The 27,590-nt window shown below is 44.5% G+C and overlaps 1 protein-coding gene across 1 annotated transcript in view; it reads left to right on the forward strand.

Annotated features, from left to right (window-relative positions):
* LOC146358672 (aldehyde oxidase 1-like) overlaps window positions 1–27,590 on the forward strand; it is a 118,798-nt gene that overhangs the window by 20,100 nt on the left and 71,108 nt on the right. Inside the window, exons 5-17 of the mRNA XM_084817116.1 lie at window positions 17–143; window positions 446–507; window positions 3,403–3,492; window positions 6,052–6,132; window positions 8,310–8,454; window positions 9,433–9,525; window positions 12,342–12,493; window positions 13,096–13,189; window positions 14,572–14,681; window positions 17,196–17,380; window positions 19,627–19,786; window positions 21,308–21,400; window positions 26,212–26,381. Of these exons, the coding sequence (XP_084673242.1) occupies window positions 17–143; window positions 446–507; window positions 3,403–3,492; window positions 6,052–6,132; window positions 8,310–8,454; window positions 9,433–9,525; window positions 12,342–12,493; window positions 13,096–13,189; window positions 14,572–14,681; window positions 17,196–17,380; window positions 19,627–19,786; window positions 21,308–21,400; window positions 26,212–26,381 (1,562 nt within the window). The remainder of the gene's footprint in view (window positions 1–16; window positions 144–445; window positions 508–3,402; window positions 3,493–6,051; window positions 6,133–8,309; window positions 8,455–9,432; window positions 9,526–12,341; window positions 12,494–13,095; window positions 13,190–14,571; window positions 14,682–17,195; window positions 17,381–19,626; window positions 19,787–21,307; window positions 21,401–26,211; window positions 26,382–27,590) is intronic.

Genomic DNA, 27,590 nt, shown 5'->3' on the forward strand with positions numbered 1-27,590 from the left:
TTTTACATTGTCCCAGGAACGGATTGCTAAATGTCATGGCTCTCAGTGTGGCTTCTGCACCCCTGGAATGGTGATGTCCATCTACGCTTTACTGCGCAACCAGATTGACCCCACATCAGAGCAAATAACTGAAGCTCTAGCTGGTAAATATATTAAAGATCATTTTTTTATTCCTGAATGTATTTGTTCTATGCTGCTTTTAACTGCAGTTTCTTGTTGTACTTATTTAGATTCAGAATTTCAGTATGTTTCATTGTTATTGTTCCTGTGTTTTGTAACTTGTCCTAGATTTATTTTTTGAAGAGCGGCGTAAAAACATGTAAAATAAATAAATAAAATGAGAGGTTACAATTTTGAGAAGGTAAAACGATTGAGAAGCTAATTCTATTGCTTGGGTCATCTTCTCTTAAAACGAATAACTAAATCTATTTTATTGTTTAATTAGGCAATTTATGTCGCTGCACTGGTTACAGGCCTATTATTGATGGCTGCAAAACCTTCTGTAAGGTAAGTGTGTGTGTGTGTGTGTGTGTGTGAGAGAGAGAGAGAGAGAGAGAGAGAATGAAACATGGAGGTTGGACATACAATGCATTTTTGTACTATTGTGGACCCAGACTTAGTCATACTTAAAGTAAACCCATTGAAATCAATGAGACTTAGGGTGCATTCCTACAGAGATAGTCATCAGCCTCTGAACTCAGAGACTGACGCCTATCCAATGCAGGCGGCCAGAACATGGAGGCAATCCTTGCCTCCATGCTCCAGCCGCCCTGCATTTTAGGTAGACAGATGATTTTGCCTGTCTACCCGGGGAGCTTCAGTGTGGGAGTGGGGGAGACCACGTGGCACATAGGAAGCTGCATAATGTGACTTCCACGGTCTCTTCCCCTCCCTACCCTCTTTTCTCCTCTACACCCTCCGTCTCTGAGCTCGGAGACATAGCCGGTGCAGAGAGAACCACGCTGGCTACAAGGTGGCGGGGGAGGGACGGGGAGCATGGTTTCTGGGAACTTCTGACTTCAGTTCCCAGAAACTGAAAAATCCTGTGGCCTTATAGACAATGTCTAGTGGCCATAGGATTGCTCCCTCCATTTAGTTACTAAGAGTGCAGTGCTATGGTCCTTGGGAGGGACCATAGGATTTTTATTTACTGACTTGTTTAAAATTATTGTTAGGGCACCCTTATGCTCTCATAGGGTAGACACAGCTATGACCTTAGTGTGGTTGGGATCTGAGCAGGGATCTCCCACACTTCCCAGCCACTATGGAAAGCTCTGCAGCAGCTACCTTATCCAAAGGTGAAGCTCCAACTTCAGGGAAGATGGGAAATGGAAGAGATGGGGGTATGTCAGTGGTATGGGATGGGTGGTGGAACTGCCAAATCTCACAGCCTCCCAGTTTCCATCCCCACCCTAAGCAGTGAGACACAGCTAGACAGGCTCAGAGCCCTGCCTAGCCGAAAATGGCATTTTGGAGGGTGGGGAGGTGAAAATCACCTGCAAAGAGAGTTACGAGTGGGTACTAGTGCACAGAATTCTCAGAAGCCTCAGATCTTGGAGGCTTCCATCATTACAGCATCGATCCTTTAGGGTTATGCTCTTAGTCAGATCCCATTGATTTCAGTGGGTCTACTCTAATCATGACTCAGGCTGCAGTTCTGTCCACACTGGGAAGAAGTCTCATTCAATTCAATAGCGCCTACTTCTGAGTAGACATGTATAGGATTGCACTGTCAGTCTGGATCCAGCCCATTCTGTCTTTTACTGTAGCCTAGTAATGCATCTAGGCAATCTGAATTTTTCATGAGACTTGCTTTAAAACATATTTTTAATCTGAATCAAAGATCAACATTACAATAAAAAAGATTCCATGGTGGAATATTGCTCATTTGGTTGTCTTATGCCCGTTTAATTTTGCTTTTTATTGTGCAGTTCTGTATCACAGAATTTGGGGGAAAGGGCAATTGCTCAGTAGTAGAGCACCAAGTTTGCATGCGGAAGGTCCCAGTTTCAATCCCCAGCATCTCCAGGTAGGGCTGGGAAAGATCCGGCCTGAAACTTTGGAGAGCTGCTGCCACATCAGTGTAGACAGTACTGGGCTAGATGGACCAATGGGCTGACTTAGGATAAGGCAGCTTCCTATGATCCATGGAAAATCTACCATACATGAGTATGAGGGAGACTGCTGGTTAGCCAATACTTGGAAATGTAAGCTTTACTGAATATAAGGCAGAGCCGTTTATATTTTGTGCTCAGAATGAAAGGCACCAAGGTAACTGAAATCCTGAATTCTGTGACCTATGTAAATTATGCAAATTGACCAAATTTGTATGTGGTTTCTTATTTTGCACAATCTGTTCTGCTTTTGTTAAACATGGAGAAGGACAAAGATTTGCGCTGCATGGCACTGCTGCTGATCACTGAAGTCTTACTCACTTCCCTGGCTTTCTTCACGCACAGCTTTCATCCTGCAATTGAGATTGCTGCTTCACGGAAGTTTGCGGGCTCTTTACATGACGCCGTGACCCTCCAGGGCTTCTCCTGCACTAAATGCCCTTTGTTCCATTTTTAAATAGATCGCAGATAATGAGCTATCAAATGACCCCCCTGTGTTCCGCTTGAGTTTCCTCCGTGAAAAGAGGGAAAGCGGCAAGAAGGGGAGCGAGATCTAGGAAAGATAATGGAAGACTCAGATATGGGGAGAAGGAGAGGGGAAGGGAGCGCATGAAAAAGGGAGTCGTTGTGATCCTGCATTTAAAATGGAAGCAAGAAGCCATGTTTTAAATGGCAGGATTTTAGGCTGGTGTAGAGATGCCCTCTCTCTGACTCTGAAGATTTTACCAGGCATTGCCTCAATGCTGCCAAGTCTCTCCATAGTCTTAAGGCAGGGGTGGGCAACTTGTGGTCTTCCTGAAGTTTTGACCTACGACCCCCATCATCTCTCACCATTGGCTACACTGGCTATGGCTGATGGGAGTTGTAGGCCAAAATATCTGGAGGGCCACAAGTTTGCCCACTCCTGCCTTAAGGGCCAGAAACGTGAGACACAATCCAGCCAAAGTTAAGCAATTTTAAGTTTCATTGCATGTGCTTAAATTGCTCTCAAACCGATGGAACTTAAAAGTGCTTAACTTTGGCTGGCTGGCTGGCTGGCTGGCTGGTGCCCTCACTTTAAAGAAAGAAGAAAACAGAGGCTGTCATGATGTTGAATACCGAATTTGTACTTGCACGGTAGAATTACAGAAATGTAATGCACACATCTCTGAATGTAGGTTTGGAGTTGGTTCAATTATTAGCTAAAATAAATTCTCAATCCAAGGCTTTCTCAGATCAATGAAAGTCTTTCCCCTTTTTGTTAAAGTTTACATTGCTGTAAAAATACTTAACAGGATTTTTTTTTTAGGAATCGTTTTGTTGCCAAAATAAAGAGAATGGGAGTTGTTGCTTGGATCAGGGAGATCATTTATCTTTGTTATCTGATGAGGGGAAAAAGGTAAGTTACAGATTAACACACTCCCTCTTTCTTTTTAGTTTGATTCCAAAACTCACATAAGAGAAAGTGTGTTTTGCTTATTCTTTGCAAATGTAATATCAGCCAGCATTTCTTCAGTTTTTACAAAAGCAAAAATAATTGATCAAATGTAATAATGTACAAAAGAGAGACAGAGAAACATAACAAATAAATAATAAAGGGGGGAAACAGCTACTTATACTGTCTTCAAGCCTGGGTAAAACACTTGTTTCCCACTATATACTGATTTGGACCTTTGGTTAATAATTCCACACTACCATATATTGATCTGACATTTTTTCTTGATTAGTTTTCATCATCACAGGAAGTTATAACTGGATACCATGCTGCATAATAAGTCTAAATCTGCATTTTTCTTTAAATCTGTTAACTACTTGAGCCTAATGAGTTAGTTTGTGTCTATTTACCTACTATAGGAATGTAGGAAAGGCCTGTAGGATGAGATGATGCTGTATCCTGTTTTCAACAGCAGTCAGGAGGAAAAAAGCAATTTAGGCTGCAATCCTGTGCACACATATCTGGGAGTAAGCTCCACTAAATTTTAATGCATCGGATTGCTCCATTAAAGAGGTACAACCCACGGCTGCTCCTGCCCTCCCTCCCCGCCCAGCATTAAGCAGAGCTCAGAATCCCCAGCCCCTGTGGCTCATACCAAGCACAATTGCCAAGTCCATATTTAAGCTTCTGGGCCTACCTTGTTTTACAAAACTGTTGCCTAATAGATGATGACTAGAAAATGTCTAACAACATAGCCACAGTTTCACAATCACAAGAAGGTGTTTGATGTTGGCTTTTTAAAAATCTTCTGTTTAAAAGAAAACAACTTCTAGGAAAAACTCTTTCATGCTTTCTTCTCTCATCAGGAAACGGAGTCTCTCTGACCATAGTTCCCCAACAATTCAATCTCCTCTGCCATGGCTTCTTGTGTCATCTGAACCTGGCAAGGATGGTTTGTTGGGGTGGTTAACCCCAACACCACCCCACAACTCTACAACAGGCTAAGTGTTCTGGGGGGTTTGTTCACCACCCCAACAAGCCCCCTCGCCAGGTTCAAATGCCATGAGAAGTTGCCCCCAGCAAGGGTAATTCTGTGAATCAGCCAGCACGCAACTGGCATGTGCAGGATGGTTAACAAGCCACCATGGCTTATTAACCACCCTCACATTGTGCGAACCAGCCCAAAGACTTGAACACCTTTGGTTATTACCACACTACCACTACTTGCTCTGACTTCTTGATTAGTGCAGCAAACACTGAATGCACTGTCATGAAGCCCAAAACCTGACAAAGCTGACACTATTGCTGTCCATGTAGCGGCTGGAAACACAGGTTCCATGTGGTGCAACACAACCTGTCACGTCCCAGTCTGCAGTGCTCTCAGATACACTTAGCTGTCCAGCAAAGAAGGATTAAGCACATCCCTGGCACTTCTCGCCTTTCCAAGATAGTCTTTGGCACTGATACCCCTTTCCTGGGCATCCACTGCCTACATGACTTGATGACCATTGGCCAATTGAATGGCAGTGGTCAATCAAACCCACCTCTCACAAAGCAGCATAAAGTAGGGCTCCATAAGTCTAGCACTCTTCTAGCTTGTTCAGTAAAGGGTTTGGAGCAGGGGTAGGCAACTTTGGGAAGTCTGGGGGCCGTTTTTGCCCTCGTTTGGTAGAATATGATGGGGCTTTTTAATGTTAATTTTTTTTCGGGTCCTGGAAGTTTTAATGTTTATTTTTTAACCGTTCCAGACCATTTTAAATGTTTGTATGTTCTATCATGTTGTGAACTGCCCAGAGAGCTTTGGCTATTGAGTGGCATAAAATTGTAATGAATGAAGGAGGAGAGGAGAGGAGAGGCATTCAATGTTTCTGCTTATCCAGCAGGGGAGGGGGAACATTCTGTACATGGTCAGAGGTACTCTCTTCATTATTTTATGTCAGGGATGGGAAACTTGTGGCCCTCAGAAGTTTTGCTCTACAACTCCCATCAGCCATTGCCAGCATAGCCAATGGTGAGGAGGGATCATGGGAGTTGTAGGCCAAAAACATCTGGAGAGCCACAAGTTGCCCACCCCTGTTTTACATGTTGCATGACTGAGCCTTGGCATTGTTCTGGAAATGTTCTGGGTGTGAGTATAGGTAGTCTGTAGTTCATATAAAGTCCCACCCACTATTTATGTGGAAGACATGAGAGGGATCCAGAAGAGGGGAGAGCAAAAGAGGGAAAGTAAATAGGTGAGGTAGCCAGAATTTTAGTGCTTCTTCCTGCCACTGCATTGTTGAAAGAACTGCCCCCCTCCTATTAGGTGATAGCTAGTCACAGTAGCAGCTAGTCATAGCGACAAATGCCAGTTCTTTAAGGCCAAATCCGAAATGTACTCAGCTTAAAATTTAGATTAAAAAAAAACCCTCTCTTTGTTATTTCAGTGGAATTTCACACTTCTTTTTCATTTCAGAAGTTTTAAAGTCAAATGAACTACGCTCACTATCTGTGTACTGGTTTGTTTGTTTTTTAATTTTTAAGATTTGTACAAGACTGTTTTCTGCAGAAGAATTCCAGCCGTTGGATCCCACCCAAGAACTAATATTTCCACCAGAACTCATAGTAAGAAGAATTGTCATACATTCTGCATAGGCTTAAGGCTTAGAAGCAACTCACACTGTCATTTCAATGTGTTGAGATGTGGCTACTGGGTGAGTGGTAAACACTGAACCTGTGATGAGGTAAATCATCTCACTGCTTTACTGTGCGTCTCCATTGTAACATACCATACTAATACAAAGTTCCTGAAGATAGGTTGAGCCTATCAGCTGGTGAACCATCATTTTGACATGCACTGAAGCAAATGAACAAATGCTTTGCCAGCACTGGATTTACCAACGAGTAGTTTACCTACTGCTCTGCATACCAAAAAGGTTATATAAATGTGTTCGAAGACACTTTGGAAAAACAAATTTCATATGTACAGAGAGTTGCATATTTGCTGTGGCGCTTTAACGATCTTTGGAATTATCTTTGGAACTATCTGTGGAATCTTAGATTGAGGAAGCTCAGCAACAAGCACAGTAAACTCCCCCTGTCTCATTACGTGAGACTCCTAGCATGTCTTTGACTTGTTCAAAATGCTTTATACTGTTTGTATAGCAGCTTGTCTTCTCATAATCGTTTCTGGAATAAGAAGAGACAGACTCCCCCTTCCTTGTTCAGATAGGTCCCTGGGGGGTGGGGGGGTTGCTTTTGTATGAGTTGGGCCCTTAGGCAGAGTGAGGTGGATACCTCAGACAGCAGTTGCCGTGGGGACATCAGCCTCCCAGCCATTCCCGTGCTCCTGAGCTAATGCCCTAACAGGGGCAAATTTTGCTTGCTTGCCAGCCCAGGCCGCACAATCCAGCAGGCATCCCACTTTCACACGCACTGCTCTGCTCATGTGATATATATTGATCCTGCTGCTTCACTGTAGTATTTGTTTGAACAAGCAAGCACTGGGCGGAGTGGTGAGCAAGCAGCAGCAGTGTGTGGGATGGCAGAGCTATACAGCTTGCCCTGCACCCCCCTACGCTAGCCTTCTGCCTCTCTGTGTGAAAGGGGAGAGGCACCTTCTTATCAGGCAGAAAAATACCTTGGGCCTTCCCACTGAGAAAATACTTATTTATTTATTTATTTATTTTTCATTTCATTTCTATGCCGCCCAATAGCCGAAGCTCTCTGGGCAGTTCACAAAAATTAAAACCAAACGGCACACAATAAAACAATTTAAAATATATAGAACATTAAAACCACAATATAACAATACAACCACAATAAAACCTAGCAGCAGTGCAGGAATTTAAAATACAGATTTAAAACAGCAAAGCTAAAAGTCTAGAAAGCTAAAATGCCTGGGAAATTAAAAAGGTCTTCACCTGGCTCCGAAAGGAATACAATGTAGACGCCAGGCGAACCTCACTAGGGGGCTCATTCCGGAGCCGGGGTGCCACAGCAGAAAAAGCCCTCCTCCTAGCAGCCACCCACCTCACTTCCTTTGGCAGGGGCTCACGGAGAAGGGCGCTGACGATGATCTTAAGGTCCAGGCAGGCACATATGGCAAAAACCATTCCTGGACAGCGTCCACCTTCTGTTCTAGTCAAATTTCACTTCTAAGGGGAAAAAAACAACACTGGTTCAGCCTGCTTCCATTAGGAGTGAAATTGAGTAGCCCAGAAGGTATGTGCAGGCAGGCTCTGAAATGGAAGGCTGGAATCGTCCTTCACAAGTATACCTCCCTGATAGCAGATCTACATGCAAGTAAGCATTCTAGTCTGCTGTTTGAAGTAAAGTTCTTAACATATGTCCAAATTTCACATGAGCATTGCTGGACAGGTAGGATTGCCAAGTCCCCAGGTGAAGACAGACAGTGGCCACAATCCAGCACAGTTCAATGGAATGTGGTTGAAGTCTATCCCTTTATATATACCAAGGCAAAGCACAGCTAGGGTCCCCTCATCTGCACTCCTGAATCACCTGTTCTGGCCAGGAAGATTTGAATTTTGCCTCCTGGCAGGCATATGGGAAGGCAAACCGGTGGACATGCAAAGGAGGGTGCATCAGAATTTCAGAGCATTTAAAGGGATGGCCACTGTCTCCGGTTGAGGATCTGACAGTTCCAACCAGAAGTGAGAAGTTCTTTAATTAGGAATTCATTTCCCAGTTATGAAACCCATAAGTGGAATCCTGACAGGGACACTTTCTGGAATATAGGTGTTTGTAATGTAAACTATGAATCTGGTTTGTTCTTCCTTCAGAAAATGGCTGAAACTCAAACAGTACAAACTCTTGTTTTCCATGGGGAAAGAACTACATGGATTTCTCCTGTAAATCTAAAGGAACTTCTGAAACTGAAAGCCAAGTACCCCCAGGCACCTCTTGTGGTAGGGAATACTTGTGTGGGTATGTAGAGTTTAATTTCGTGCATAGCAGAAACACTCCTCCCTCACTATGATCTATTGAAAGTCAACCCCCAATTCAAACTAAATAATTTGTTAGATAATCTGATTATGGGTCAGGGGTTCATATGCAGTAGAAGAGTTCCCTTGCTGTGATCTGTTCTGTATGTGCAACTTCAGCATATCCTCTTACCTTAGTACCAGTATATGCACTGCAAATGAAGCCATGTTTTCTGTCCCTTCCTTCTGCAAAGTCATGTTAGCGGGCTTTTTCAGTGGTGATACTCTTCATTTAGAATATTGTCCCAAGGGGACTCCATTTGGCTCAAAACACTCTTTTCTTTGTATACCTTTTGCCAGCATCTAAAGCCACGTCTATTTAATCTCTCTGATGACAGTGGTGTGTTTGAATGTAATGGCAGTTTATTTTTAAAGACAGCATTTTTATTTTTTTGGATGTTTTCCACATTTTAAACATTTTTAATAGATCATTACTAGCTTTCGATTACTATATGTCCATTCTGTGAGTTAGCAAAGCGGTTCACAATTTTTATAAAGAAACAGACAAATATTTTCGAAGGAGAGTGAGCTTTTCTACATGAGGCTATTAATCGCTATATCTACTTTTGGTTTCATCGCAAAACTGAAATCTGTACTCCACACAAAGCGCTTTTCCTTTCCTGCTTTTCCACTACATAACCTCTAGGTGGAGCTGCGCTTTAGTGAAAAAGCACAGTTATACAAGTCGTTCTTTCGCTTTCAGAAATAATACCCCACTCTAAAAAAAAACCTGGGAAAATGCTCTTAAAAACAGAAGCGAAACAGGAGGGTCACAATGTCATCTAAAGAAGCTGTAAACAACCATGAGTAAGGAACCATGAATGCACAATATTTGCCTTGTATAGAAAAGCTCGGTATTTAAATGGCAATCAAGCACCCTTCCCTTTCCCCCTCAATCTCACTGTTATTGTCTATCTCTTAGGACCTGATATGAAATTTAAAGGTGTATTCCATTCACTTATCATTTCGCCCACCAGAATATTGGATCTGCATGTGGTGGAACGGACAGAGGATGGTCAGTAAACTTTATCTTTCCCCTTTTGGTCTCACTTGACAGACGTAACATTTTAGGAGCAGTGGGGAAAGTTTGAAGATGCTCAATAGAATGATTCCTCTTTGTCCCAGGATGACCTCTGAAAAAACAGCTCTGAAAGTTTTCAGCATGGATTAGTCTGAACCTGGGTGAGGGGTTGGGGGAAGCAGTTTGAGAACAGAACCTATTGGGTAGTGCCAGGACATTACCAACATATCTCCCCCAATCTTTTTTTTTTTTTTAATTGACAGACTTCTTGTCTGTAAGAAGCATATATGGATATATATGCTTCTTTACAATATTACAAATATTCACACACAAAGACTCAGGAGGGAGGAGCAAGACTGATGGTTGAACCAGCATTCAGCTTGCTGTTACGTATGTGCATAAAGCACTTTGTAAAGCTGGGACCACTCCTTGGGCAAAGAATCTTCTGTGACTACTGCTAACACGTCAAAGGCTCAATCCTATCAAGATAGGCGGCCACCTCTGAACTCGGAGGCGACCACCTATCCTAAGCAAGGCAGGAGAGGCACAGGGGAATCATTCCCTCCGCGCCTCTCCTGCCCTGCTATTTTCTGCTACACAGCCGTTTTCGGCTGTCTAGCTGCAGGGGGCCGACTGGGAGAGGAGGCTGCATGTACGACACATAGGATGTGTCATAGATGCAGCTCTGCTCTCCCCGCCCCGGAACGCCCCCAGCCCCGCCCCTTTTCAGTCGCTCTGCGCTCCTCTTCCGAGCGCAGAGGACGGGGCTTCTCCGTGCTGCCTCGTGGGGGGAGGTCAGTTTTCCAGGAACCAACTTCGGAGCACTCCAAGGTCAGTTCCCGGAAAAGAGCATATCCTATGGCCCTCTAGACCAGAGCTTTCCAAACTGTGTGCCGCAACACATTAGTGTGTCGGCGGCAGTGTGTAGGTGTGTCGTGCGAAATGCAGAAAATTGTGCGGAAGGGCACCGCGGAGCTCCCTTACTCGCATTTGCTTCCCTTGGCCCCTCCCCTGGAACTTCCTAAAGCAGCTAATGTTAAAGCAGCTTAGCTGCTAAGGCTTAGCAGCTAAGCCTTAGCTGCTTTAACATTAGCTGCTTTAGGGTCGTGTGGCGTCTTGACGTAGGGCGCAAGTGATTGGCGGTGTTGGAGCAGTACGGCGAGGTAGAGGCGTGGGGCGAAGAGAGGGGAGGGGAGGCGCCGCCCTGGGAGCAGAGCTTGGCCGATGCCGGCGCGGAGAAGTGGCAGCGGCCACCAGACCTGCGAGATTTCGAGCGCGCCCTTTGCGGACTTAATTGTGGATTAACCATCCGCTGGCAGTGTACCACCGGAGAGTGCTGGAACTCTCTGCATTATCTGCATTGAAATATCTACATTGCAAATATTTACAGCAATATAGCCTTGTAGTGAGACATATATATTTACACCATTTTTGTTGGACTTTTGCTTCTCTACTTCATGTGTTTTTGCAGCTGAGCTCCTACCTGGGCCTATGTGTCCTAATATGTATTGTAAATAGTTTAGTTAATTTATTTTTCAAATTTTCTTGCACATGTTTACATACTGTTACTCATAAATGACAACAATGTATGTTATTATCTTACAAATCATATATTTTTAAAAATATAAATGAAAGGTTTTCATGAGATATGTTCTATCCCCATACATTTTGTTATTACAATTTATGTATGTGTCCGTATCTCTTATAACAGGTTAGTTTAACCTCCGGTTTGCTAGTAAAACTGAATTACCGTGTCACGAAATGATGCATGTCTAAAAAGTGTGTCACCAACATGAAAAGTTTGGAAAGCTCTGCTCTAGACAGTGTCTAGTGGCCATAGGATTGCTCCCTAAGTCTGTCTGCACCCTTAATTTGTTAAAAAGAATACTGCCTTCAAACACTGCCCTCGACTACCCCTGCCTCAGTGCTCTGGCAAAATGTTCAGTCTTCAGTACCTTTATGCCACATAAAAACAGAAGAAGATAAGAACATAGGAAGAGCCCTGCTGGCTCAGACCAAGGGTCCATCCAGTCCAGCATTCTGTTCACACAGTGGCCAAGCAGCTGCCCACGGGAAACCCACAAGCAGGACACGAGTGCAAGACCACCCTCCTGGTGATGTTCCTCAGCACCTGGCATTCAGAGGCGTACTGCCTCTGATATGGAATGTAGCATATAGCTGTCATGACTAGTTGCCATTGACAGTCAATAGCCCAATTCCCGTTTAAAGCACGTTATCAGACTCAACCCAAACATATTTATTGAAATGCTCTGCTACTTACTTGCAAGTAAGTGTATTTAGGATTAGTTTGAGACCTCTGCTTTAGTGCCATAACTACCAATAGAAGTGTTGTTATTGCTACACAGATTCATATTTCTCTAGTGATAACTTGGTATTTAAGGGGTTTTATTCTTAAAGGCAGCCTATAAATCTTTTAAATAAAGAAATATTACATCAGCTTTACTTGTGAATTCTAAGTACACTTACTGAAAGTAAATGCCATTGATGCCAGTGGCCACTGATCATAAGACCTGATTGCCATTCATCAGACTGAATGCCCATTACTTCTGCTACTCCTTACGTTGCACAATTATTGTGCATACAGGTTTAATTCTGTACACCTTGTATCGGTACATAAAGATAGTTTTAAACTGAGATACTATATGTCTCATACCTTAAATTAGTAATCATGGTAAAACTATTTTCTCTCCTGCCCGGCTTATTACTACTTTAAAGATGTGAAGGAGTATAAACTGTATAAAGTTGAAACCTATATCTTTAAAGTGATGCTCATGTTTCACTCTTTTCAGGACTAATACTCGGGGCAGCCTGTAGCCTGACCCTAGTGAAAGACATTCTGACAAATGCTATATCAGAACTTCCAGTAGAGAAGACCAAGATATTCTGTGCACTCTTGCAACAGTTAAAAACCCTGGGTGGACAGCAAATCCGGAATGTGGCTGTATGTTTATTTAATTGAAATAACAAATTAACAGCTGAAAATATTGGTATTCGTGTATGTACATCCTGTAAGCAGCAATCCACTCCACATGGTAAACAGTAGCTGCTTACAGCTCAATCCTCTGCATGCTTACTCAGAAGTAAATTCACCTAAATTCAATGGGATTTCCTCCCAAATGGGTATAAAAGAAAACAGCCTTACAGCAGACTCCTATGTATGTCTAGTCAGAAGTAAGCCTTGCTGAGTTCAATGGTATTTACTCCCATATAAGTATGTATAGGATTATTGGCATGGCAGTATTACAGACAGTATGTGTCTCTCCTGTTTGGCTTGCTTTCTTTTACTCCGGTTAAGACTGTTTATGTATCATTAGTTTTAAAATTAATGCCAAATCATTACATAAGTTTCAGAAACAGGCAACATACAGTTTATCCCAGTAAGCCGCAAATAGTTTCCAGATTTCATGCCATAAACATTTTCTGACATTCCTCCCTTAAACAAATATAAGGTGATTTCATCTTTAATTTAATACTGATTTAGTAAGCATTTACTCTGCTGTATTCAAATTGCATTATTCCCCCCCACACCTTTTTTAAAAAAAGTCCTTTGGAGGAAATATCATAAGCAGACTTTCAACATCGGACATCAATCCTATTCTAGCAGCTGGCAACTGTATCCTCAATGTGGCATCACAAGGTAGGATCAAAAACATTTTCAGTATCTCATTTACCATCATTAGGTATGATTCAGACCTTCCAGATCTTGTTTTTTAATATACATTTGGAACCCACTGTAGAGCCCTAGAAAGCCAGTTTCAGGCAATGCCTTTGGGGGAGCTGGGAATACTGGTATAGCTAAGATTGTTGCATTTGAGGATTCCTTCCTTGTACCAGCAGAGGGAGTATGAGCACTGCTGCACAAGCCTATACAGGTCTACTCAGAAGTAAACCCGACTGAGTTCAATGAGGCTTACTCGACTCCCAAGTAAGACAGTATATGATTGTAGCCTTAGTCATATCTTGCCTCCAAATCTCTTTGTTCCTTTCACTAAAATCCTTCTCTTGGTAAGGAACTGTAAGGTGCTGGTATATTCTTTTTACCAATTAGCAAATATCCTAGTGAGGACTGAAATTCCGTTTCACTCTGAAGCAGCTTTCCCCAACCTGGTGCCCTCCAGATGTTTTGAACTCAAGTCCCAGTATTCTTGATCATTGACTAGTCTAGCTGGGGCTGATTGAAGTTGAAGTCCCAAACATCTGGAGGGCACTAGGTTGTGGGAAGCTGCTCCAAAGGCTTAGATAACCTAATTTATTTGCTAGCTGAGTTAACTGCTCCCTGTTTAATCTACTAGAGAAATGTTATTGGTGCCAACAGCAGCTTCCTTCCTGAGGTAAATTGCAGCTTTTGGTGGTGGGGTGTTTCATTAGGACCACATTGTGCATGAACCCCCTTCACCTATAGTTCTGAATCTGGTTCAGGTGCCCCATAGTTGGTACTTTGAAAAGGAAAAAAAAAAACCAGGTGCACACAAATGCAAGGATGTATTTAATGTAATGTGTAGTTTGACCCTTAGCAATGCTTCTCACATTACTTTTAAAAAGACAGAGGTGTGGTGATCTCAGGAGACAGACTTATCTTGAGTTGCTTGACTGTGTTATGTCAGATGTGTAATTCACGCTTCTTGTTTTGAAGAGAAGACACATGTATGAAAGTATTTCTGGCATTGGCATACCTTCTTTGCAAACCAGGTTGTATGCTATCCATCCTTTCACTCTTACTTTTTGAGATATATTGCGGAGCAGGAGTGAGTCAGTGAAACTCCACAAAACATCCTCATTTCTTTTGAATGATGTAGAAATTACCTCTGTTGTTCATCTTTAATGGTTGTAGAAGATAAGTTACTTTTGTAAGTTAAGGAAGAAAACACTAGAATTGCTTTGCGTTTCTTCAGTCTACATCTCCAGTCTGCATGGAAAAATAGTGCAGAAAGGCCCACACCAGTAAGCCCAAAGGATCACGCAGGGTTTTCTCTGAACTGCTTGGTATTCATTTGTGTGGATATTACTTTTCTCCATTAGGGACACTGCGACAGATTCCTCTGAGTCACCTTTTTGCTGATGGATTTGGAAAAAATACTCTTGAACCAGAGGAGATCCTAGTGTCTGTTCGAATTCCACATTCTAGGAAGGTAAGCTTCTTTTTCTGTTTCTTTCTCTAGGAACAATTAAAATGTAAAAACTAATTAGATCGCAATCCACAACTTGCATAGTCTAACAGCAGTGAATATTCTGTGATGTTTGGATTGTTTGGGGGGCTTGAACACAATGCATTCATGATGTTAAAGCAGGGGTGGGAATCTGTGGCCCCCCAGATGTTGTTGGACTACAAGCCCCATCACCCCAAAAATCAGCCATGCTAGCTGGGGATGATGGGAGTTGGAGTCAAACAACATCTGGAAGGCCACAGGTTCCCCAACCCTGTGTTAAAATCTTATAGAAAGAATGGAAGGGCAAAGTGATGCTATCGCAATGGGATTACCAGAGGCGACACCTCTTGCTTCAAGAGCTCCAGGACGGTGAGCCATCTGGAACAGCGAATGCTCCACTCCACTTTCTATGAAGAATTGGAATGGAATTGGCTGCAGTAGGTAGCTAGGGGAGACATCAGTGAGTCTCCCAAACTTATTTCCAAAACTAGAAGCTTCTCTGAGACTGATATGACAGGAATTCAACCTTTTCAATGTAGACTAAAATAATACAGAGAAGAATTAGGGAAAGAATCCCTTATTTTCATTTGCTTAGTCAGTTGCAGTTCAGCTTCCTGAAACATGCATTTAACCCTGATTAAAACCATTAAGATTACCATGCAAGTGTCTTTAAACAAACAGAATAAGTAAAACTCCAACTTAAGCTGTTTATAAAAAGTTACATCCAATGTCTCGCTAGCGTGATGGGAGTTGTTGTTGTTGTTCAGTCATTCAGTCGTGTCCGACTCTTCATGACCCCATGGACCATAGCACGCCAGGCCTTCCTGATGGGAGTAGAGGAGGGGAAAGCCCCACCACCACCAAGGACCCTGTTACTCCAAGGATCTTTGATAGGGGGTGGGCTTCCCCTCCCTCAAAATTATTTTTTGACAGGGGCCTTTTACCCCAGCTCTATTAAAAGTCTATGGAGCAAAATTGTTCCATTGATTTTAATAGAGCTGGGAGAAAGGGTCCTTTGCAAAAAAAAAAAAAACAGCTTTGGGGGGGAGAGCCCACCAACCACCAAGGACCCTGTCCCCCCCCCCCCACAAGCCCTTTTTGGCAGGGCACCCTTTTCCCTACCTCTAATAAGGGCAATGGAGCAAAATCCACTGGGAAAAAGCTAATCGTGGGCACACTCCAGGATCCTGGTGGGGTGCCTCAGTGCGAACTCCTGATCTATAGGTACTGTCCTTAGACAGCTTTTTTTCCAGTCCCTGCTAAAAGCTTGCTAAACTGTTTATTCTGAAATTATCTCCACAAATCCCCCTGCTTCTCTGTCTATATGCCCATTTTGTTTTTAGAGGATAGAAGGCCTGCCCACACTTTAAGATCAGCAAGCGAGGCCCTTCTCATTTGCCCACCTGTAAGAGCGGTTGACCACATGTGAGAGGGCCTTCTCTGCAGTGGCCCCACACCTCTGGAATAAGTTGCCATTGGGGGCCTGCCATGCTCCATTATTGCAGGCTTTTAAGAAGGCCTTGAAAATATTATTTAACTCTGGCCTTCTGATATGATTGCTGCTGTTGCTGATTTTACTGCTGGTTTTGTTGTTGGTTTTTATTACCATTTTATTGTGTTCTTACTGTTTTATTGTATTTTTAAAAATCATTTTTAGTATTGTATTAGTGTTATGTTTTTTATTGTTGTACACTGCCTTGGGTGGGCTTTTGCCCTGAAAGGTGGCCCAAAAATATTTTGAATGAATGAAAGACAGACAGGCAGACAGACAGACAGAGGGAGGCTGGGAAAGGTAGCTGTTAAGGTCATATTTGTCTCTTGTAGTGCTATCAATGCAGGATATCTCTGTCTCTTGTATTTAGCACAGGCTTGCCTGTTCATGAAGTGATGGGAGGTATGAGCCAGGGGCACATTGCAACGCCAATGAGGAAAGGATTGACAGCTTCACTACATGTGATCAAACACAAATGGAAAAGCAGCACCAACACTGGAAAACTGATTCATTTAGGATCTGGGATGTAGCTTTGATGACAAAATGTCTATGGGTGTAATCCTATGCCTGTTTAGGCAGAAAAAAGTCCTACAGCTACCAGCATTCACCAGCCAGCATGGCTGATTGGGGAATACTGGGAGTTGTAGGACTTCTTTCTGCCTGAACACTGAACAGGCATAGAATTCAATTGTACCTTTTGTCTTGGAGAAGGCAGACCACATGACTCAATAGATATCTGGGAAATCGCACTTTATTTGTAATGCGTTGGAATGCAACATTTCAGAACATTAACTTGAATTACTTTTTACACTGTTGTGATGTGCTTTTATAATTTGGCTGTGTTTTTACTATGAAAAATAAACATAGATTTTTTTAAAGGGTATATCTCAAAATGAACAATAATACCTGAAAGTCGTTGAATGTTCTTGACTAAAAGATGTCATTTCAAACTGTTATGGCCCAGCTCATTCCTTCCTTCATTTTCATTTCCCCCCACCCCTCAGGGTGAGTTTGTATCAGCGTTCCGACAGGCCACACGGCGGGAGAACGCTCTACCCATTGCTAATGCAGGAATGAGGGTCCTTTTTGAAAAAGGCTGCAACATCATCAGCGACTTCAGCATCTTCTGTGGAGGCATTGGCCCCACTACAGTCGCAGCAACGCAAACGTGCCGGATGCTCACTGGGAGGTACTGTGCAATTTCCTGTAGGCTTGGCAGTCTTCAGGGCAAAGGCTCATCCAGATTCTAGCTTCCCACCCCCCCAGTTTGGGTTTGTGCTGAGAACAGCAGTTCCAGTTTCCCAAGTAAGAACCTCAGGTCTTCATGAGCGATTATAGTGCGAAGTTATACTGGTCTGAATTCCTTTGCAACAGATGATGGCGTCGCCGATCCACTGCCAAGCGGCTGTTTCCCTCTTGAAAAGCTGCAGTTTCTGAAAAAGCTTTTACTCCAACTTTTTTACTGAAAGCGGCTCCCTGGTGGTTTTACCGCAGTGTGCCATGTCCCCCCTGCACTAAATCCTGGGCAGCCCTTGATGACTTGGCAGTGATGTCCTCAAGAGGGTGGGGTGCCCTATTCCCTCTTGTTTCCCCAATGGAAGTAGTTTTTTCCCACTGAGAAAATCCCCAGGAGTGCAGCAGTGACCACTCACATTACTGCAGTAGCGGGGACATTCATTCACCTTAGGTAGCCTGCTTTTAATCTTTAACATATCCCCCCTTCTGTGCATGTTTACTCAGAAGTAAGAAATAAATCTTGCTTCCCTGCAGTGAAAGGGTTAAAGGCTAACTTTCCCTACAGTGCTGTTTCGCCCCTCTGTTGCTCTCTTAAATCACTATTGTGATGTTGTGCTTCTGTAGTTTTTCTGTTATGTAAAGGCCTTTCTCTGCTCAATCGCTTTATCGCAGTAATGATCTGGTGTGGGAGCAACAACTCCGTAGCAGATTGCTGGGATGCAGTAAAATTGGGGTGCGGGGGGAGCTCTTGGGAGCCTTCAGATGCTGCACTGGAGAACTGGGGATTTTGGTTTCTTCAGGGAAACCTGCAGACACGGGGAAAATTAGTTGCTCTCCATTCATAACGTAGTAGCAGTGGGGAGCCTGGACAGGGGCAAGAAACAAGCCTCTCTCATTGGTTGAGCAGCCCCTGCCAGTTTGATGACATTCAGTTCTACTCTCCCCCTTCCCCCACCGAAGTATGTTCCTTTCAAGTGCTGAAAACCAGATTTTAAAGGTACGGAACACTTGGCTTATCTTGCTTTATGTGTCCCTAACGGATCAGAGCCAGTTCCATGAACATCCGGGTAATACTCCAGTATGCTTCTCATTCTGTTGTTGTGAAGATCCTCCCCCAAAAATGTAGTTAATTCTCACTGTTTAGGGGCCTCATTAGGTTCAATAAGCCCATGAATTGCACCAGTGTGCTTAGCATGTTTGCACTCCATTGAATGTTTGGAGAAGAAACATGGACGTTGAGTCATCTCCTCACCACAGGAGATTGTTTCAGACTAGCCAGTAACAATTAGTGATAATTTCACCTCTTTACCTGTCATGATCAGATTGCTATTCTTTATAGAGGTTATGGCAGGGGTCATGTGTCAAAGAACTCCTGGATCTTGGGAAGAATGCAGTTTTTGTGTTAGGATGGAAGAAAGGGGAGAAGAATTAAGTACAAAAAAAAAAGAGGCTTCTGAAAAAGGATTAAGGGAGCAATCCTATGGCCGCTAGTCAGTGGCTACACAGCCATAGGATAACTGGTTTTCTGGGAACTGACCTCAGAGCCCATGCTCTGAGGTCGGTTCCTGGAGACCCAACCTTTCCCCCTTCCACGCTGCCTCGCAGGCAGCACAGAATGACCCCATGCTCCACGCTTGCAAGAGGAGCGCGGAGCGGCCAAAACGGGGTGTTCCAGGGCGGGGAAGGCGGAAATGCTAGTACCACACATCCTATGTGTTCACTAGCAGCCTCCTCCCCCGCTCAACCCCCCCCATGGCTAGACAGTTGAAATCGGCTGTCTAGTCACAAATGCAGGGCAGGAGAAGTGTGGAGGGAACGATCCCCTCCGTGCTTCTCCTGCCCTGCACTGGATAGGCGGTTGCATCCAAGTTCGGAGGCGGCTGCCTATCTGCATAGGATTGCACCCTAAATGTGTTTTAGCTTGATGGTCTTCAAAATATCATGACGTACATAACTTACAATGACAGTTTTCTGCAGTACAAATGTTTTTGTCCATTTAGAAGTAAAAGATTTTTGCTTCATTAAGGTTTCGTTTTTCTTTTACCAAGGCAACTAGTTGGAATAACAACTCTCAGGATCAAACCGTGCATTTAAGCACTATGCTACCATGAGAAATCAATAGTAAGGTTCTCACTAATATGACTACTTGTGACTGATACACTCACACCTGTCTAGTGGATGTATTTATTATTTTGCCAGACTATGGGATGAGCAGATGCTAGATGAAGCTTGCAAAACAGTACTCAAAGAAATTCTCCCAAGCTCAGCTCCGGGTGGCAAAGCAGAGTACAAAAGAACTCTCATTGTTAGTTTCATCTTCAAATTCTACCTGGAGGTGCTGCAGTCATTGAAGATCATGGTAATGTTTTGCTCTGTTGCTTTGCATGGGTTTCTGTGTTTTGCATTTGTATGTAAGCAGCCTGATCCACAAACTGTTTAAAGCCAAATTGCTTGGATTTAAGATGACTTACTTATTGGATTTTTTGTTTGGGTATTTATCACGCATTCTCTATGGTCAAATGGTACCTGGAGTGGCATACTGTCATATATTTGATTAATTCTGAGCAGGGATATATTAGCAGATTGAATGACCATACTACCAAAACTTAGGGAGAAGTTGTGAAAACAACCCTCAGTAATTTGGTAGGCTCCTTTGATAGAATCAAATGGCAAGACGGTTAAAGGAAGGGAGTGAGTTCTATTATTTCTCGTTAGCTCTCCTATTATTTACAGAGTAATAAATTGTTAAGGAAACAATCCTATGGCCCCTAGACAGAGTACAGGGTGGGGCGGGGGGGGATTGGTATTTCGAATTCCTGGATCTGAGGTCAGAGACAGTGCTCTGACCTCAGACCCAGGAATCCGAGCTCCCTGCCACCGCCCCCTCACGGCCAGCATGGAGAGAACCATGCCAGCTGCCTCTCTGAGGTCACAAAAGCAACCTTGGAGAGAGGTTGAGGAGATGTTCCGATGGGCAGGGAGGGGACTGGAGAGGCCGGCTTACACCGCATCCTGAGGCCTCTCAAGACCCCTTTCCTTTCCCTCCGCGACACTTCAGCTAGATGAGCAAAAAGGACCATCTAGCTGAAATGAAGAATGGGAGGCGCAGCAGAGGCGAGGATCGCCTCAGCCGCACCTCCCACTCTTCCCTGGATACCTGTAATTGTTAGTTGCACTAGGGATGGTTTTCATTGGGACAACATCATTTACATTAGAGCGGTGGTGCAGTGTTGGATACTATCCACTGTGTATAAGTGAAAGCCAGTGTGGCGCAGTGGTTTAGAATGTTGGATTGGGAGACCCGGGTTCTAGTCCACACTCGGCCATGAAGCTCACTGGGTGGCTTTGGGCCAGCTACTGACTCTCAGCCTAACCTCCCTCACAGGGTTGTGTTGAGGATAAAATGCAGAGGAAGAGGATCACCTACGCTGCCGTGAGCATCTTGGAAGAAAGGGAGAACATAAATGAAACCAGCAAATAAATAAAATAGTAACATGATATTTTTGTAGCAGCAGCTATTGGTCATGAAGGCTACATATTGCCTCCACTATGCCTCTGAATGCCAGTTGCTGGGGAATTCAAGCAGGAGGGTGCTATAATGGTGCTCATGTTTTGCTTGTGGGCTTCCCATAGGCATGTGGTTGGCCACAGTGGAACAGAATGCTGGACTAGATAGACCTCTGGTTTGATCCATCTTATGTTCTTACTTATGTTCTTAGCTCTTCTTATGTTCTTACTCTTTTTAAGCATTCAAGAACTGTTATAGAAAGTCAGCAAATTATATGTTATCATACATGTGTATTTTTAATCTACAGTTGGGTTTTAATTACATTTCAATGTTTCCTTTTTTAAAAATGTGACTAAAATCACCTTCTTTCAGTATCCCAGTCAGTATCCTGATATCCCAGGGAATTATGCAAGTGCCCTTGAACATTTCTGTACCAAAATGCCCCAGAGTTTGCAAAAGTACCAGGTCAGTAGCATTACTTGAGTAGTCCCCATTATTACACAGATGGCATTCTCTTAAAATGATGGTTTTGAGGAGGTTCAGTGAGTTCAGGTTTTGACTTCCCCAAACGTTAAATTCGATTTAGCTTAATATATGATCTATCGCCTAGGGATGTACGAAAGTCACTTACCTTTTGCGGATTATGTTGATGGTGGGGGGGGAGGCGCTCCGTCCCTCCCCGCAGAATCCTGGATGGGGGGGAGGTGCTCCGTTCCTCCCCCCACCCCGGAATTCTGGCTGGCCAGCTGTGCTCCGCAGGGTTTCTGCGGAGCCGCTGGCCGGCTCCGCCAGCAGCCGGACATCCGGCCGCTGGCTAGCAGGGACGCAAATGGCGGCGGCCATAGCCGCTGCCGTTTGTGTCCCTGCAGTCAGCCGTGATAGGCTACGTAAATGTTTACATAGCCTATCACGGTTGACTTAAAAACAACAACAGCAACAACAACGCGCGTATGCAAATGGCGGCGGCCACGGCCGCCGCCATTTGCGTTCCTTATTTTGGCACATCTTAATCTACGTCAAGATTTACGTAGACTAAGACAGCGAAAATAAGTGGAACACAAATAGCGTAGCGGGCCATTTGCGTATGCGCGTTGTTGTTTTTTAAGTCAGCCGTGATAGGCTATGTGAACATTTACGTAGCCTATCACGGTTTTCTTTTAAACCTAGCCGTGATAGGCTACGTAAATCTTTACGTAGCCTATCACGTCCTTTTTTTTTTTTTAAACTGGAAATGGCAGCGGTGGCAGCCGGTCAGAAGACCGGCCGCCGCAGCCGCCGCTGAACCACTGCCGGAGCCACCTCCGGAGCCGCTGCCGCCAGGAAGATCCGCCCCACGTAAGTCTCGTCCCGGGGGGGGGGGCAGACCGTTCCGCCACCGATTTCGGGGGGCCGAATGCGCTGGTATTCGGCCTCCCCGAGATCTGTGGCGGAATTCTCTGACATCCCTACTATCGCCTACTCAGCCTGGATAGATTAGTAAACTTAATCTGTTGTGGTGAGGCATGAAATGAGAAGTTTTACTATGAAACTTACAAATCTGCAGCAGCATAGAGTTCCAGAGAGCCATTATTGATGTCACTGTTCAAAAGAAGGCTTGATGGTTGGTGTTAGGAAACAGCAATGCTGGGAGCCAATACAGCTTTCCAAAGGTATATATTGAAAACCTGAGCAGCTTCCACACTGGGTGTTTCATGTGGAACATCATGCCTCATTCACTTACATTTGGAACTCCCTTCTGCAGGAGGCTAGGTTGGCCCCCTCTCTGTTGTCCCTCCACCAGCAGGGAAATATATGTCTGTTCAGGCAGGATTTTGACATATAAGCTGATCTGTTGCCAAAGGTTTTTTTTTTAATTGGTTGGGAGCTATCTATTTTGTTGTGTTTTTAGTTGTGTTTTTAGTTTATTTGTTTTTATGTTATGCTCTTGTGTTAATTTATTTTTATGTTACGCACTGTTTTTATGTTATATTATGCTTTAATTAAAGTTTTAAAATCAGTATTTTATTGTTAGCTGCCTTGAGCACCATTTTTTGGGTTGGGCAGACTTCAGGCTTGTGGGATCTACTTGTTTTTTTACTAGAACTCCAAGATCCACAAACCAGAGCCAGGTGCAAAACTGGGGAGTGGGGGCTGAATTGAAGTCAGTTGCCTACAACATTTCATGAGCCTTACCCCGTATATACAAATTCTTATCTACATCTGAGTTAGTACGGATCAAGAATACTCAAAGTGTCCAGTAGAGCTGCATAAAAACCTGGTCAAAGGCAACCAATGAATATTTTACAGGTGAGGAGCACTGAGGCTAAGATATAAGCAATTTGCACAAGACTTGGCATAGTAATTTAAAAAAAAAAAGCACTTTTAATTTTATTTCCTATTGTTAAGCTGTTAGGAGTCAGAAACACTTGCCAGTCCATTCTCTTCACACCTGGCACTTTATTCCATTACAAACCATTCCTTTTGATTCCTGATTCTTTCTGAGATTTAGACTGGCCCTGTATACAGGCATCTCTCATAGCATGTCCCTCCAAATTATATCTTTTCATGGCTGGGCCGAGCTGCAAGGAAGAATCAGGACAGAAGGGGGCTGCTGGCTCCATACCCCCTCCCCTCCCATCGTTGGTTCATGTAACATGTTTAATGGCTCCGCCCCACCCCTCCACTCCTCCACAGCAGGAGGGAAGTCGGAAGTGACCTGGATAGCGGGCTGTGGGAGCTGATCCCCTCCGAGGGAGAGAGTCTTCCCAGTGGCTTACCCCAAGGTTGCTGGCGCTGCTAGTCCTTCTCTGCTAAATATATCAGTGTGTGATGGAATTAAATGCAGTACATTGCTTGCACTACTGAGGTTGAAAGGTATACCAATTTCTGGGTTCCCAACTACAGAAGTAAGAAATCCAGAAACGGACCTGTATACAGTCAAGGCACCAAGCCATCCCTTGCAGCCCTCTGCCCCACAGAGACTGCTTCACGGGGACGCCTTCTTCATTAGACCCGGCTTGCTTCCCCCCCCCCCCCGGACTGTTGTTGCTCTTCCCCCTTATTCTGGCTTCCCAATGATCCTGCAAAGTGGGCTAGGAGAAGAGACAGTGGCTGGCTAGGTGGGAGGGAGTACTATGGAAAACCACCTCAGCATTTCTACCTTATTTAAAACAACTCCACACCCAAAAAGGAAACTATTAAAAATTACCATTCCAAGCTTTGCATGATGAATTTATTCAGGGGAGAAGGCACTTTTAATACCCATTGAAATCCTAACTGTCAAGCCTTTCTCCTGCATGGCTGAGAAGGGAGACTCCCCCATCCACCCTGGGAGGAAAAAAGCCCATCAAACTGGTGAGCAAAGGGGAGAAGAAGCAGTCAGTGAAGTCAGTGGGAGGGGGAGGTTCCAAGTAAATGCATTGAAGGGGATGAGAGACCTTAAGACTGCTACTGTAAGTGGACTTACAATGTACTGCTATGCATGCCTACTCAGAAGCAAGTCACACAGATTTCAATGGCACTTACCCCCAGGAAAGGAAAGCCTTTCAGCCAATGAGTTTACTCAGAAGTAAGCATTGCTGTGTTCCAGGGGATCTCGGAGTCCGTGGTGGAATGGGAGAGAGGCAGAAACGGTCACCCAAAGCCCAGTCAGTGACCTGCCCCCACTTCCCACCAATTTGTTGTCATGACAGTGTTATTCAACACCAGCCAGCAACACCCCCTAGCACATGCCCACACAAAGCGGGAGAAAGTGCTAAAGGGGAACTGCACAGCAGGGAGGAAATGGCAATTTCAGTCGCAAGCACAGAAAATGCCAGGGTTTCCCCATTCTCAGTAGGGATGTATGAAAGTCACTTACCTTTTCGCAGGGGTGCTTCGCGGTGGGGGGGAGGCGCGTCGCTTCTCCCCCCGAAGTTCAGGCGAGGGGGGGGAGCCGTCCTGCCTCGCCCGGCTGAAATTCAGGCCGAGTTGGGGAGGCTTCCCGCCTCGCCCAGCCAAAATTCAGGCCGGGGAGAAGCGCCCCGTCTCCCCGGCCGTGAAACAAAAAGTAAAAAAAACCCAAAACCCCGTGATAGGCTACGTAACGATTAACGTAGCCTATCACGGCTAGATTTCCAAAGTCAGCCGTGATAGGCTACGTAAATCGTTACGTAGCCTATCACGGGTGACTTTGAAAAAAAAAATCGCGTACGCAAATGGCGGCGGCCTATGGGCGCCGCCATTTGCGTTCCTTATTTGGTCCCGGTAGTCTACGTAAAGATTTAAATCTTTACGTAGACTACCGGGACCAAATAAGGAACGCAAATGGCGGCGCCCATAGGCCGCCGCCATTTGCGTACGCGATTTTTTTTTTCAAAGTCACCCATGATAGGCTACGTAACGATTTACGTAGCCTATCACGGCTGACTTTGGAGATCTAGCCGTGATAGGCTACGTTAATCGTTACGTAGCCTATCACAGGGTTTTTGGGTTTTTTTTAACACTTTACCTTGTAATGGCGGCGGCAGCAGCCAGTCGGAAGACCGGCTCCCGCCCCCGACGAAAGGCCAACGAACCGCCGCCGTGACCCGCCGCCGGGAGGGACATTCGCCAAAGATAAGTCCCATCCTGGGGGGGGTGGGGGGGCGGAGAATTTCACTGCCGATTTCGGGGGGCCGAATGCATTGGCGCTCGGCCCCCCAAAGATTCGGGGAGAAATTCTCCGCCATCCCTAGTTCTCAGATAACACAGAAAGAGGGAGGGGAAGTTGTGAGCAGCAGGAGAGCAATGGTGTCATCTAAAGCTCCCATGAAAACCAATGATTAAAGAAGAACGATCCCGCTAAAAAGACTCAGATGTGAAGAGAGACCAAATCACCCACAAATCTACCAGTAGATCCCAACCTACCTTCTGCCTGTCACTGCCTTAAGAAACCAATAATTTATTTGGTTAGTACATTGATATCTCACCTTTTTTCTGTGACAGAACTCTAGGTGGCTTGCATGGCGTTCTCAAGACCCAGAGTTGCTGAGATTCAGTAAAGTTGCTGCATCGTGTGCCTTCAGACCAGATCCTGACATCAGGGTTCAGTTGGGTCTGTGGTTTTGCCTCTAATATTATCCCAAAAGAATGCAGTACTAAGCCATTATCTCTTTTACATTTTAGGGTATATATGTAATCATGACTGCAATTATTTGTAGCTGTAGGAAGGTGGAGGAAGCATGTAAATGGAAAAAAACCCTAGGCTAAAACAAAGGGACATCCTGACTACTTTTGTTTTGTTTTTATTTTAACGTGGTCACCTTTTCACTGAAAAGTCTGTGGAACCAGCTCAGCTTGCCCAAGATCCAGTAGGACGTGCAGTCATGCACCAGGCCGGTATTAAACATGCCACAGGGGAAGCTATTTATTGTGACGACATTCGTGCTGTGGATGAAGAACTCTTCTTGGCTCTAGTAACCAGTTCTGAAGCCCATGCAAAAATTGTGTATGTAGCTCTATGTAGCAAACTCTTTTTCTAAATAGCTCTGGAAAGTTCATCCTTTGTGTTTTGAGAGTGGCGGTGGCAAAATAGAAAGTCAGAACTGGAGGTGAATGCTGCTTACTGGGCAGATTCCTGGAATGCTCTCTCCTTTAACCTTAGTTTGGGGCTTCCGCAACAGGAAGCCCAGACACAAGATATTCCAAAGGAAGTGATTTTCACTTTTGGTGTTATGGAAGAGCAGAAGTGCTTCCTGTTCCCCTTTTCCTCCTCGGATCATGCCGTATTAGAGGGATGATAAAGGGGTATCAAAGGGACTTCCTTTATAGTCTTACGTACTTCAGATCATTCCAGGTTGGCAGCCCTTGCGTTCAGAACTGAGTCAGATCTTAACAGCAAGCCCTCAGGACTCCCTCTAAGTATTCTTAAGAACCCTCCTCTCTCATTTCCTTCCCTCACTGAAGGCTTCTTCTCGTGAAATATTTTGTACTCAGGTGCTTCATAACTGGGTTTCCATTCCTACACACATAACCTATATCAGTTATGAAGAGGGCATGTGTGTTACAAGGGATGTGCATGCTTTGGAGTACAAAATAATTTTTCAGAAGCAGCCCTGACTCCCTGCAGTAGCTTCAAGAGCTTGCACAATGCCTGGACTGAGGGGAGCCATGTTTTGTATCAGGTGGGAAACCCCTGACAATTGGCCACACTGGCCAATCACCCCTGACAATTGGCCACACTGGCTGAGGCTGATAGGAGTTGGAGTCCAACAGCCTCTGGAGGTCCACAAAACAAATACCGGCCACCTCCTTCAAGACAAACACCAGCCACCTCAGGACTGTAGCAGGGATTAAACTCTCCCTCCACGCATTCCCTGATCCTGTTAATTATTACCCCGTCCCCCCAGCTTATGCAATTTCCTCTTTCAAAATGTGCACATTGAATGCTAAGGCACACTTACCATCACATATAGTTTGGCCCTTGAGCAGATGTAACAGTCATTCCTTCTTTCTAGAGAACCTTGAGGACTAGTTATGCGAAAGGGGCTAGCGATCTCTAACAGGATATTCGCTGCATGCTCACCAAAATAATAATTCTTTGGGGGAAGCCATGACAGTCATACCACATCCTTCAGCAGCCCCTGTCTCCATTCCATAGTCCCAGCTCCACATCCCCACTTCAGTGTCCCAGCCCCATTAGTCTCTCTCAACCCAG

This window comes from Heloderma suspectum, chromosome 1 (genome assembly GCF_057233095.1).
Source record: "Heloderma suspectum isolate Gila_16-S chromosome 1, 16-S_ref, whole genome shotgun sequence".
Lineage (NCBI taxonomy): Eukaryota > Metazoa > Chordata > Lepidosauria > Squamata > Helodermatidae > Heloderma > Heloderma suspectum.